Below are 14106 nucleotides of genomic sequence, written 5' to 3' on the forward strand. Positions count from 1 at the left end.
AACTAAAATCAAAACCACTAAATTGGCTTGCTCAAATCCCTGGATATGGGTCACATGTCATTTGTGGCAAAAACTTAAGTGCCATTCAGTGGCTTTAGTCCTGGGGAAAAAAATACCAAATAAATATTACATTTCAAAAAGACAATGTTTGACAGTGTCTTTTAGAAATTTCATCTGGAGTGGCGAGGGCAGGTGAAGCAGTGGCGTCCTTTGCCGACGATGATGAAGCTCTATGGAGTTTTCTCGTTCCTTAAGAGATACTGAATGTTTCATTATTTTGATTTGTGTGTGTGTGTGCTATGCAGGTGCCACGAATGAGGTGAATGGCCACCAGTCTGTTCGCTCCCTTCCTTCCGTCCGCCCAGACATGAATCGATATCAGAGAGTGGACGAGCCATTGCCACCCAGTGAGTGTGTGTGTGTATTTGTGTGTCTGTGAGTGTGTGGGTATCTCCTTGTGTTTGCTCTATATTGCACATTGTCTTTAAGTGGTTGAAAGCTTTGTCAGCACTGACAGGCTACTTTTTTAATAAATAATTCAAAACATACACTAACATTTTATTGAAAACTTTTTTGTTGCTATGGTAATATAATATCTAAACTGGGTCTCTCATATTGTGCTGTTTTGTTGATGTATTTTCTTTTTATAATAACTGATTTTAACTCACAGAGGTAACAGTGAATCAACAACTGCCACAATGTTAAATTTTCTTTATGGACACTGGTGAGAGGCAGAGCACAAATGTCACATCACTGGGATAAGAAACCTCAGCTCTTCTCCAGTCTGTCCCTCACTCTTCTTTGTTCTTTTATTTGTGGTTGTGTGTGCAAACCAGACTGGGAGGCTCGCATTGACAGCCACGGTAGGATCTTCTATGTGGACCACGTGAACAGAACCACAACATGGCAGCGTCCCACGGCTCCGCCTGCCCCTCAGACACTCCAGAGGTCCGACTCTATACAACAGATGGAGCAGCTGAACCGCAGGTCAGAACACACAGACACACAATATCATAAAGAATGCCACCAGTAAGTTGACATTGCAGGATTTACTGGACTACACGATAATTCATATGGAGTCTGTGATATGATCGAAACAGCATTCTTAGTAATGCTCTGTTTTATTTATAAGACTAAGAATAAGACACCACTGAATGTTATTGTCAATCAAAATAAAATGTAAAAATAATTTCAACCAACCTGTGCAATAAACAGAGACATTGTAAGGCCAAAATGTTTCAATGTATTATTTCATGATTTGAGTTGTAGCTATGGTAATTAATATGCGCATACACACACTTGTCCAGGTATCAGAGTATACGAAGGACGATGACCAATGACATCAGACAAGAGGAGCCTCCAGTCAATGAGCTGCTGGTGGATGAGACTGATATGCATCCTTCCATACCAGGTAATCCTCTCACCGCACCTCATTCTGGTCTGTGTTGTAGGGATGGGATTATCAAGAACTCGCAATAAGAAATAATCGTGAATGTGGAAAATTTGAGATAATTACTTGAAAATAGTCTACATAGTAAATCTTCTATGTAGTATAGTATGACCTCTTCACTTTGATTTGTGCACTGACATGCGTGTGTTTGTGTTTAGCAGAGCTGCGTCGGGACAACAGTGTGGGTCAGTCCAGTTCCAGGTCTCGCCTCACTCTGCTGCTTCAGTCTCCCAGCGCCAAGTTCCTCACAAGCCCCGACTTCTTCACTGTGCTGCATTCCAACCCTGTGCGGACTTGTTTTTTTCCCTTTTATTCTTTTCATCTCTTGTCTTCTTTTACTTTCTTCTCATAGATCACACATAGCTGGTGTTTTTAATGAACGCTCTAGAATAAAGACAGACCACTGATATATTTATGGACTGTATCCAAATTATGAACAGGTTTAGGTGGATGCGTTCTTTTCCTAATCTTTCCTAATCTCTGTTTTGTCTCTTTCCTCACTTCTAAACTCTTTCTGCTTCTCTCTCTCTGTTTTTGTTTGTTTTTTTCCCATCGTTCACCATCTCTTGCTCAGAGTGCCTACCGCATGTTTGCCACCAATACCTGTCTGAAGCATATGATCAGTAAGGTCCGTCGGGATGCTCATCATTATGAGCGCTACCAACACAACAGGGACCTGGTAGCTTTCCTCAACATGTTTGCCAACAAACAGCTGGAGTTACCGAGAGGCTGGGAGATGAAGCACGACCACGCTGGCAAGGTAGAGCAACACACAGATATGAAGCTTTTTTATATACATACATAAGAGTTACAGCTGTTTGTGCACAAATATTGTTCACAGTTTTAATGTGTTATGTTGTGTGTGCACTTGGAGTCTTTCTTTGTGGACCATAACTGCCGGGCCACCACTTTCATCGACCCCCGGCTGCCTCTCCAGAGCTCTCGGCCCCCCAGCCTCCTGACTCACCGCCAACACTTGACCCGCCAACGCAGCCACAGTGCTGGTGAGGTTAGCCCACGACGACTGGTAAGAAAACCCTGCCCATGGGTGCTTCACATCCTCTCTTTTTTTTCAAAATGTATTTAAAGAAATACATGATCCTGTCTCTGTAGGCTGATGACCCTCGTCATCCCGGTCCTGCTGTGGTGCCAAGGCCTTCCAGCACCTTCACCTCTGCCAACAGGGGACAGTGCCAGGACATTGTGCCAGTTGGTCAGTAGCACACAACAACACACACATACACCACATACACAAATCTGCTTCAGAGTTCACAAATGTGGACCATCACATGCGTCCCATTTTCTTCCAGCTTACAACGACAAGATTGTGGCATTTCTTCGTCAACCAAACATCTTTGAGATTTTGCAGGAGAGACAACCCGACATCAGCCGGAACCATTCACTCAGGTACTTGCACTGTCACAGTCAATCGCCAATAATGACACTGGAGGGTTTAGTTTGTGTATGTGTTCGAAGTTTTAAGTTGTTGTGACAACAGGGAGAAGGTGCAGTTGATCCGAAATGATGGAGTGTCAGGATTGGCCAGGCTGTCAGGAGATGCTGACCTTGTCATGCTGCTGAGGTGGGACATGCTTCCTTCCTTCCTTTCTGTCCTACCTTCATGTTTGCTTCCTTATTTCATTTGTATTTATTATTTTTACTTTGTTCTTCTGCGCCATTGTTTTGGTTTTTATTATTTAGATTACACTGATCTGCCCAAACTAAACAAGATAGTTCGGGTTTTATTATGTGTTGTTGTATAAGATACTGAAACATAGTCTGCACTGACTTTTATAGGAATTTTCATTCTTACACATAGCCACTCTCAACAATATCACATGGTTTGCCACTTAAGAAAGACTCACCCGATACAATCTACACTTGCTTAAGTCTGTGATATCTTAAGAATGTGTTTGCTGCTTTATCTCATCAATAGACAACTGGACACTGAAGATGGATCACTTTGTAAATCACTTACTCCAAGAACCATAGTCCATAGAGAAAATAGCAATTTTACATCGTTGATCCACTGTTGCCTCATTACGTTCAGATAGGTTATCGTATTTAAGTTACACAAACTTTGAGAGACACTTAAGAGACACTTAAGAGAGACACCTAAACTATATGTTTAAAATGGAAAAAAAAGAACAGTTTCAATGCTGTGGCTGATTTTTGTACTGTATATTTCCCTCTTTCCTCACTTGTGCTTTCGTTGATATAGTTCCTCTGCTCCTCTCCTGCTTTCAGTCTGGATTAATCAATTATTTCTTCTCTGCAGCCTTTTTGAAGATGAAGTCATGTCATACGTACCTCCTCACGCCTTACTTCACCCTAGCTATTGCCAGTCACCTCGGGCATCCCCTGTCTCCTCCCCACAGAACTCACCCGGTAGGAGAGATAGGTTACACTTTTTTACTCAAAATTAAATGCAACAGCAAGGCCAATACATTTTTTAATACAACTGTTGTTTGCTAACTGTGTGTCAATACCCTCACCACCACCATTCTGGGAAAAGAAGTTACATTTTAAAGGAATTTGTGTAGAAATTAACTAGGTACAAAAACAGACACCAGAGCACTCGTTTTTATTTCTCTTTGAGTGTCATTACCTGTGTTTCTTTCCTATGGCCTGTAGGCACTCAGAGAGCAAACGCCCGAGCCCCAGCTCCCTACAAGAGAGACTTTGAGGCCAAACTGCGCAACTTCTACAGGAAGCTTGAAACGAAAGGTTACGGCCAAGGACCTGGCAAATTAAAGTAAATGCGTGGCGAGAGCAGCTGTTCTATTTGTTTTTTTTCTGTATTTACATCTCTCTTTGTGTGTTCAACCACTTGCTTGTGTGTGTGTGTTTCTCAGATTGATCATTCGTCGTGACCACCTGCTGGAAGATGCCTTCAACCAAGTCATGTGCTATTCTCGCAAAGACCTGCAGCGCAGCAAGCTCTACGTCAGCTTTGTTGGGGAGGAAGGGTGAGTGCATGTGGGAGGACAAAACACAACCCCACAGCTTATCTCTTCTCGTATCCTAAACAAATTTGCAAATTCACCATATCTTGATATTTCTAAGCTGCTGTAAATATAATTATTTTGTTTCAATTTGCGTTAAATCTGTGACATGAGTCTCTCAGTCACGATCATTTTCCAGTATTCCACAACACTTAATACGATCAGGAGTCAGAACTCCACAAAGAGGTAGTCCTCTCGACTTGTACAGCAAACTAATATATGGTGTTTTGTATTAATTAAGGTTTATTTGGTGTGGACAGTGTGCAATTGGAGAACAGCTGTCTTGTGCAAATATCACAGTATTTCTAACAAATGCTGAGATGGATGTTTTTGGAAGGAACAAAAGGCTATTGGCAAAGTTACTCTGTGTGTGTGTGTGTTGCAGACTGGACTACAGCGGCCCATCAAGAGAGTTCTTCTTCTTAGTGTCCAGGGAGCTCTTTAACCCTTATTATGGTCTGTTCGAATACTCTGCCAATGACACCTACACTGTCCAGATCAGCCCCATGTCTGCCTTTGTAGACAATCACCATGAATGGTGAGACTTTACAAACTCTCTTACATAGACAGGTCCCACTGCTGAGGCCCGGCACACAATACACTTGAATCTGTGTGTGTTTCAGGTTTCGCTTCAGTGGACGTATTCTGGGTCTGGCTTTGATCCATCAATACCTGCTGGATGCCTTCTTCACCAGACCATTTTATAAAGGCCTACTGCGCATGTATGTACTCTATATGTAAACAATGCAGGTGTTTATCAACTATTTTATATTGAGAACCTACAAATTAGTGTCTTAAACGTGTCATTATGATGTTAAAACTGGTAACACTGTGGTGGTGACAGAAAATGACACAATATCATTTCCAATAATGTTTTTCATTATGTCGGCCACCAGAGAGCTGTTTTTACAGATACTTGATTTATAGTAATTTTCGTCTTCAACTTCTTATTTGCAACCCCTGCTAATTTTACTTCCCCTGTAAGGCCAATGTTTTCTTAAAAGGGATAGGGAGCTACTGACACACACTCAACGCTAACTTAGCCATGTGCGACTCTGGTGTGCTGCAGCTCTCACTGAAAACATGCCTGAAATTATAGGCATAAGAAGAAACAATTTAGACTTATCAAAAGGCTCATTAAGAATTATTTCACTGTTAGACAGCCCTTTCTGACTGGATGTCAAAGTTTCTGCATGTCGAAATCCTTCTACCAAAGTCCATAGAGAAAGCGATTTAATGTCATGGCTCACAGTAGTTGTTGATCACTGCTGCCTCCATCAGTAAGTTCATATATCTGTTATTTTGTGATTTTATTGCTTTAAATCCATTGTTCGGATTTGTCCAGATATTCACAAACGAGATGGTAGACCAGCAGCTCCCATGTAAGCTCAAAACGCTGTTCTTTGTTAACAGACTTTAGTGTGGGTGGTGAACGGTTAACATTATCCAGTAAGAAAAAAAATACTTGCAGTCAGATAAAGCTGCATTACTTGATTTGCTTTTCATTATTGGGCTTGCACAGCTCAGGATACTCACATACTCACATTAGCTCAGGTGTGTGTCTGTTTAGATGTGAGACACTCATACAGGCACTTGGCAACACAAGTGATTCACACAAATATTTTCCTCCATGAAGTCCATGTGACTTGAGTGACCTGGAGTACCTGGATGAGGAGTTTCACCAGTCCCTCCAGTGGACGAAGGACAATGACATAGAGGACCTCCTGGACCTCACCTTCACTGTCAACGAGGAAGTCTTTGGACAGGTCAGCCACTGTCAGACGATGTCTTCCCAAAAACAGGAACCAACTATAAGCATTAATGTTCAATGTAGATTTTCTTGTTATTGTTATCTAGCATCAAACAAACAAATTACAATACATTTTAATTTAATGCTCCTATAAAGTTCTTGCCTTGTCTTATGTGTTAGAAAAATAATTTGTTCCACTGAAATTATTTTAAGATTGGCACCAATTTGTGTTGTGTGTTCTCACAGATAACAGAAAGAGAACTGAAGCCTGGCGGAGCCAACATCCCGGTCTCAGAGAAGAACAAGAAGGAATACATTGAGCGCATGGTGAAGTGGAGGATAGAAAGAGGAGTGGTGCAGCAGACAGAGAGCCTTGTCAGGGGCTTTTATGAGGTAAAGTACGACTGCAGACACACCTTTCACAACTTTCAGCTCTCTATTAATTCAAGGAATGTGTCTGTGTTGCCATCTGTCCGGGTCATTTTGATGTCATGGCAAAGGTTAGTGTCACTTTGCTGTGTCTATGTGCTATGTATTTGATGCTGAGTCTGTTATGCCTGCTGATGCTGATGCATCAGATGCAGATGCTGGCTGTCGCTGTGTCGTTTTTCTGCAGTAATTTGAGTTAGTGGATTTTTGATTGTCAAAAAACATCAAAAATATGGTTTTGTAATTCTTTTGATGTATAAAACATCTTGGCTGTCTGTTACTCACAAAATAGTCATACAGGTTGCTTCACAGTCTTCGAGTGACTCACTTAGAGCACCAAATGTGACAGATGCATCACTAAACGCGTGGCTTTCGCTTGCCCAAAGACAGTCGTGCCTAGGCAATGTGATGCTGAGTCAGTTGAAGCATGAGATGCTGATACTGCACCTAGTATGTGTAATGTAACACAATTAATAAAGGGATCATTCAAGTTCTTTGGAGCGTGGGCATCCCAGCAATGAAAATAGAGCGGAATCTCCAAGTCTAGTCCTGAGGGTTGAGGCAAGACTCCTTCAGAGCATTCAGGGAACACATAAAGGGAACAGCCTAGCAAGTCTACATCACTGATTGATTGTCTGTCACCAGGTGCTCCAGAGAAGTGCTTCCCTCATGTATTCTGTAAATGGCTATATATTTTCTAGCTAAGTGTAAATGCCTGCTGATACTGGCATTTATTTCATGAGCTTCATTTTGATGTAATGTATTAAATGTTATGATTCATTTCTTGTATCGAGCCTTCATTCTGGTAGCTCCGCCCCAATGTCACTATGTGTAAATAAGATCAGATAAAATAGAAATAAGATCTTCACAGATCGTGCAGGCTATATTTTTTCTAATTTTTGTGCCCATGTATTTATGACCATATTCTTTTATAAAAAAAATCAGTGGTGTGTTTTTGGATACTGGGCATGACATACAGATACAAACTAAACTAACTAACCAACAACTGTACATTGTTCTGCATGTGTGTTTGTGTTCCCCAGGTGGTGGATGCCAGGTTGGTGTCAGTGTTTGATGCCAGGGAGCTGGAGCTGGTGATTGCCGGCACTGCTGAGATTGATTTATCAGACTGGAGGAACAACACAGAGTACAGAGGAGGTAGGAAATGAGCTGGAAAACATGAGGCCTGTAAAATGAAAAATGTTGAGCAGAGTATGGAATCTGCTGGAAATGTGCCACTGCCCTTTTTTTTGCATTCCAGCCATGTCAACATTATCTGTCTGTTGGTCTGTCTTACAGTCGGCCCACTACTTTGGTCTAGACTAAAATATCTCAAGGATTTGATGGATGAAAATCTGGACGCACATAAAAGATAGTTCAGTTTAGTTCTTTTTAGTTTAGTTTAGTTTTTTTTAGTGTGACTGACAAATCAGCATTGACTCATAAAACCTTAACTATGCCCTTCTTTTAAATGTTGGAATGAAAACCTCCAAATCCTCAGGTTTGGCTGTAGGAGTTTAAGTTTACACTTCACTCATTTCCTAATTTCATGCCACAGTTACATGACTTGATTTGTTATTTTCAGGTTACCATGACAACCATATAGTGATCCGGTGGTTTTGGGCGGCAGTTGAAAGGTTTAACAATGAACAGAGACTGCGACTCCTGCAGGTAGGTGTGTGCGTGTGTGTGCGTGTGTGTGCGTGCGTGGAGGTTGTTTATACATACATTCTGCTGTTATTTATGAATCTTTTGAGAAAATTATGATTTGTATTTACTGTATACAACAGCTTTAAAAAAAAAAAAAAAAAAAAAGCTTAACAGAGTGCTTTGACAACAAAGCAAAACCAGAGATTAAATGGGAGGCACATGGGAACAGTAAAACTAAGCAGGCAGGAGAGCTGACCTAATTATACATGTTTAATTCAACCAGATCTTTAACAATTCAGTGTGTTTTCTGCTTTGCCTCACTGTTGGAAGCCTTTTACAAATTAAAAATAAAGCTTGTTTCGCTTTGTAAACTGCTCACTCCATGCAACAAAATCCATAGAGAAAATCTATGGTTTAGCACAGAAAATGTTTATCACAGCGCACAGGATTTGTTAACCCACTGCTGCCTCCATCAGGTCAGATGTGTTACTTTGTGGCTTTGGTTTCTGGAAATCCTTCATTTGGGTTTATCGAACAAGGCAGCTTTAGACACATATCTCACGACTATTGACTGTGGTCCAGTCGAGTAAGTGGTTTACAATCTTCAGTTTCTAGTCAGAAAAAGGTGTCTAATTGCAAAAGTGGTTAACATATTCTATAAATATAGATTTAAGTATGTCTCGCTCACTTTAAATACAGATTTTGGCAGCTGACGAGGATTCGTGTGATTTATTCAGATGTTAAAACTTGCTGTTTACCTATGTTTAGTTCATTTCTATACCTGTACATTTATATAAAGGCTTTTTTAAATGTATTTTTCTACTAGTTACACCATTTTTTGTGGACTCATCTGTCAACTCCTGTGCACTTGTTAATTCTCTGTCTTCTCTGTGTTATCAGTTTGTAACCGGGACGTCCAGTATTCCTTACGAGGGCTTTGCTTCTCTTCGAGGCAGCAACGGACCACGCAGGTTTTGTGTGGAGAAGTGGGGGAAAGTCACGTCACTGCCTAGGTAAACACAAGAAGAGCCTGCAGAAAATATCTTTTCATAGTTGGAATTTTATAAATATACTTTGGTCAGTTTGTATTCAAACCCAAATTCAGTTTTAACAATTTGATTGATATTTCCAAATGCAGCCAAAACTGTATGTCCAAAAGAAAAAAGGAGAAGAGTCATTTATCTACTGATATCAGTTATCAGACGGGAGGAACATTTTTAAGACTTTAAGAAGATGTGAACATGTTTCCTGGTCATGTGCAAATACAAAACCAATAGTCCAGCTGCGGAAAGACATCGTAGGGAGGTAAAAAAACACAGATCATTTAAAAGAAGTTGGAACAATAACTTCCATCACACACATTGACAACCAGTGTGTCCAGTGTGGCTGTTGGGTTAAGATGATGTCTAAGTTTGAAAATGAAAAAAAGAAAGACAAGTGATCATTTACTGTTTGCTGTCTCTTTCAGAGCTCACACCTGCTTCAATCGGCTGGACCTGCCCCCATATCCATCCTTCTCAATGCTGTATGAGAAGATGCTGACTGCTGTGGAAGAGACCAGCACCTTTGGATTGGAGTGAAATCCTCGACTGCGCTCTACACTTTAACAATGCTGGTGGTTGTGAAAAGCAGCTGGAAAAAGGCCTCAACATCTGATTCAGAGTCGCAAATGTATGACGTGCGTTTCATTTACAGAGGACTATAATTTCTAAGGGAAGTTGATGAGACACAAAGGCGTCACTTGGACATCTACAAATGTGTTCCTTTTATTATATGTCGCACATGCATGTTTTTCGTGCTTGCTTAGTAACTCTCACACTGTCACCTGTGTGATGTGATAGAGTCAAAGATGCACTCTGGCTTCCAGACTGGGATCACAATAGGGAGGATTTTGGCCCAATCAGAGACTGGGATGTCTGCTCTTCACTTTGATACCACATACAAACCAAGAAGCAATCACTGCCTTCACTGCAGAGCCTGAGTGAATTGGTGTCTCTTATTCTGGACCCTGAAGGATCATGTGGCCTGTCAACCCAGGTGATGGACTTAGTTTAGTTTAGTGTTCTGTGAACTGCACTCATGTATATGGTGCTTTTTTTTTCCTCTTTCTTTCTTTCTTTTTCTTTTTAGAAAAAGGCAGTTACATGTCTGTGTAACTTTTGGTGAAGTCTGTGGGCTTTTCCAGTGAAATTCACCCACGCAGCTGATTTTGGACTCCAAGCAGAAGATTTGGTATCATTGTTACAGTATTTTCATCTAAAAGTGTTTTTCTAAAGACATGGAGGTGACATGTTGTGATTTGAATGTAACTGATGTAGATTGTGTGCAGGAGTTTTTTTTTTCTACCAGATCTGGATCAACTGGAAGAAAAGAAAAAAAAAGATTCAGCCAGCACTTACTTTAATAATTGAATTTATAATAATTTAAATTACATTAATTGTCCTTGATTGATTTGAAATTAGGTCTGATCCAGGTCTGTTTCTAAAGTGTAATGAAACTGAGCCCTTTAAAAGACTCAAACTGTGGATTGGAAAATAAAAATATATAGTCAGGTACTGGGGCATTGGAACAGAACAGGCAAAACAGGCAACTGCCCTGGTGCAACCAGTGCTAAATTCACCTCTTCTTGCGTGTTTGCATTGACATTGGATGTTAACTAATCATGCAAAAAAAATGCATGAGATTACATGCTACTTCTTAGGGTTCTGACAATGGAATTAAAAGAGTAGAAGCACCCTCTATGTGTGTGCGCTACTCTCTGCGCTTAGTCACACATTGCAGTGCAGCACGTTACTGTTGTTAGATACACAAACTAAAACATGACATTACTGGCATAAAAAACATCTCCTCTGCATATTAATTGACTTTCTTTTCACTATTATTATATATCGTTACTCACATTTGCACACTATGAATAGAATCTCCATGAAGTTTAGGTGATTTTGTTTTTATGTTTCTCTCTGTTCTTGTGATGACGACCACTTGTGTGATTGTTCAACTGAATGTCAACACACTGTGTGTAATCTCTGTTTCTGACGTGATGAGCTGAACTCTGGCACCACTCTGTACACCCCTTATTTCAATGTTGAACTAAGTAAGTGCAATTTAGGTAATTTAATCAGGTTGTTATGCCACTCGCAGCAGGCACGCAGTAAACACTGTCCTAGTAACTGCGTCGGCATTTCGTATAAAATCCATTTGAAGAAGTTTGCCGTGCATCGTTCCTCTTTTATACTTGTACTCATCACTGCCCCTTTTCGGTCACATTCCTCCCTGCACTATGAATGTAAGCACGCCTTGAACTGCCTCTGTGAACTACAGTTGCACAACCATGATACACAGTTCTGTAACAGTTAAAGGAACAATTCTTTTTTTCTTCTTCTTTTTTTTTGAAGTATGTTTGTAAGTGGATCTGACCTTTACAGATTGTGCTGTATCCACCGCTACCAGCGAGACACAGAGGCTCACGCTCAACATGCCTGCCAACAATGGAAAAAACATTTCAGCCTCTGAACCAAAGAATCTCCTCATAAAATCTACGTCTCTTGGAGTCTACGATATATTAAGAACATGTTTTTGCGTAGAAAGCCCTTTTCTGACTGGAAACCGAAGATTTAGCCTTTTTTCCAAGTATCCCTGCTGATAACCATGTTTTCAGTGAACCTCTGTGTCTTTTACAACCACACTTCCTAAAGCCTGAATTATTCCTTTAAGAGTCTGCTGCTGAGGTCGTGAGCAAAAACATCTAAATGGATCATGTTGAATTCTTGACAAAATACATATTACATCAAAGCCCCTCAACTTCGTACTTGTTCAAGTTATGATTTCATGATTACTCTCTCATAATTTAGACATAGATACTAATATAATCATACATAGACACACAATATGAAATAATTTGATTATTTAAGTATTAATGTCCATTAATTGAGACATTGTCAGAAAGGATCAAATTTTTCCTTTGTTTCAAAATATTAAATCTCATTTTGACTCAGTCGCAGCTGTCCTGGTTGGAATTGGCTTCTGAAAGGTGAGTCAAATCATTGTATAGACTCATACTCTGTCTTTTAATGTGTAAAAGAGTTTTTAAAAAAGAGTTTTAACAGTATAGTTTATGCAAATCCAGAAAGGGCACATTTGGCTAAGTTGTATGTGTTGATTTAGATAAAGTGGTTCAAAATGAGCTCCTCTCTTATTCGTGTTCTCTATTTGCCTCAGAATGTCCTGCCTTGTGTCTGTCTGACCAAAGTTGTGAGCCTTAAACGGCTGAGTCACATTTAACACTTACATTCACACAATTCACCTCACTTATAAATATGAATGTTTGTTTGCAGTCTAATGAAATAAAGTATCATCTCTCTATGCAAGCTTTGTCTCCTTCTTTCCAGGTATTTTCAGTTTTCCTTTTTTTAATATTGCACACAGCTAAGTGTGATAAAACAAACACATATTTTCATCATCAATTATTGTCCTTGAATAAGAAGCTACAGGTTTGATGAACCTGATTAAGTGCTTTTACGGCATCCTCGTGGATCTTTATACATGGTACATCTCTTTAAAAGTAAAACAAATCTGCGGAACTATTCGTCAGCGGAAACGGATCATACCCGGGCTGAAAATATGATGCACACCAAGAAAAAAAACATGGCGGCCAACATAGAACAAATCTTTCAGGACTTCATATTGAGTAAAATCAGAGAAATTGAAGACCAGAATGAAGATAAAACGTACGTGAACGTGTTTTTTAGTTTGGTATTTCGGTACTGATAAATACTAGACTGCCTGCTATTGTGTGCAAAACGAGGGTTTTGCTGCCACAGAAGCCGCTCTGGCTAGCATATAAGCTAACATTATGTGTATTTACACTTTTAAACGTAGAGATGTAACAGGGCTGTTGTAAAAAAAATGTAACCGGTGGGGTGAAAATAAACCCGTCCGTTGAAACGGGATCATGTGTGTCAGTGGTGTGTGTTTATTAAATGCAACAACATGGAACCTTGTAGTGCAAAATAGCTTTGCCGGTTAGCTTGCTCATTTCCACTCTGCGTGAGTGGCTACTAGCTCTTAGGTTAGGGATGTGTTTGTATGCATTTGGACCAATAAACCTTTACACCTCTTGGACATGAGTTTAAATTCGATACTGCGTTTGGTAAAAAATGGTCAGAATTCCACAGGTAAATTTATAATAAAATCCAAACATGGATTTCCACTCGGTGTATGAAACATTCTCTGAGGCAGGGATGGGAATCGCATGTTACCTCACTATGTTATATGCAATACATGTTCCATGATACCAATAATATCATGAGGTGTCACGATATCTGTCTAACTGAACAAAATGTCAACATAAAAGTGCAAGATTTCTCGATTTATTCACAATATAGAGAACAAAGTGCCTAATATCTATGTATTGAACATGGATGGGGCATCTCCTAATGTAGCATTCTCTACCATTATCCACCTGTACCCTCCTCTTTGGCCAGGTAACTTCTGCCCAAGTTTCTCACATTCATTAGATTGTGGGTTTCCTCTGGGCTTTCCGGTTTCCTCCCACTATCAAAAGCATGTTAGAATGTCAGGTTGACCCATCTGACCTCAAAATTTAGTTCCGCAGTTTCTGTTATATAATGACAATAAAGATTATTTCCTTTCCTTGTGCGGCGCCACCATGAGCAAGTATTGGCAAGTAGCAATGCCCAGTGAGTGAAACTGGCAGGGACAGTTTACTTTAGAGTGCCATAATTTGTTAATTGAAATATCAATATTTGCCCGGGCGTAACGATTATTGGATTGCACGAGGAAGGATGGCGATATATCACCAA

General features: G+C 40.1%; 1 protein-coding gene across 2 annotated transcripts in view; it reads left to right on the forward strand.

Annotated features, from left to right (window-relative positions):
* The window catches only part of hecw2b (HECT, C2 and WW domain containing E3 ubiquitin protein ligase 2b), a 30267-nt gene extending 17685 nt beyond the window's left edge, over window positions 1-12582 (forward strand). Inside the window, exons 12-31 of one of the 2 annotated variants that reach the window (XM_083889957.1) lie at window positions 306-407; window positions 837-987; window positions 1308-1411; window positions 1609-1736; window positions 2025-2210; window positions 2325-2477; window positions 2564-2663; window positions 2761-2857; window positions 2949-3032; window positions 3729-3838; window positions 4085-4205; window positions 4306-4419; window positions 4841-4993; window positions 5079-5177; window positions 6092-6221; window positions 6452-6598; window positions 7678-7792; window positions 8220-8305; window positions 9185-9297; window positions 9753-12582. In XM_083889957.1, coding sequence (XP_083746083.1) covers window positions 306-407; window positions 837-987; window positions 1308-1411; window positions 1609-1736; window positions 2025-2210; window positions 2325-2477; window positions 2564-2663; window positions 2761-2857; window positions 2949-3032; window positions 3729-3838; window positions 4085-4205; window positions 4306-4419; window positions 4841-4993; window positions 5079-5177; window positions 6092-6221; window positions 6452-6598; window positions 7678-7792; window positions 8220-8305; window positions 9185-9297; window positions 9753-9864 — 2405 coding nt within the window. In that variant the 3' untranslated portion in view covers window positions 9865-12582. The remainder of the gene's footprint in view (window positions 1-305; window positions 408-836; window positions 988-1307; window positions 1412-1608; window positions 1737-2024; window positions 2211-2324; window positions 2478-2563; window positions 2664-2760; window positions 2858-2948; window positions 3033-3728; window positions 3839-4084; window positions 4206-4305; window positions 4420-4840; window positions 4994-5078; window positions 5178-6091; window positions 6222-6451; window positions 6599-7677; window positions 7793-8219; window positions 8306-9184; window positions 9298-9752) is intronic. The other variant, XM_083889958.1, reaches the window with a different exon arrangement.
* The last annotated feature ends 1524 nt before the right edge of the window (window positions 12583-14106 follow it).

The sequence above is a fragment of the Microchirus variegatus genome (genome assembly GCF_963457635.1).
Source record: "Microchirus variegatus genome assembly, chromosome: 1".
Lineage (NCBI taxonomy): Eukaryota > Metazoa > Chordata > Actinopteri > Pleuronectiformes > Soleidae > Microchirus > Microchirus variegatus.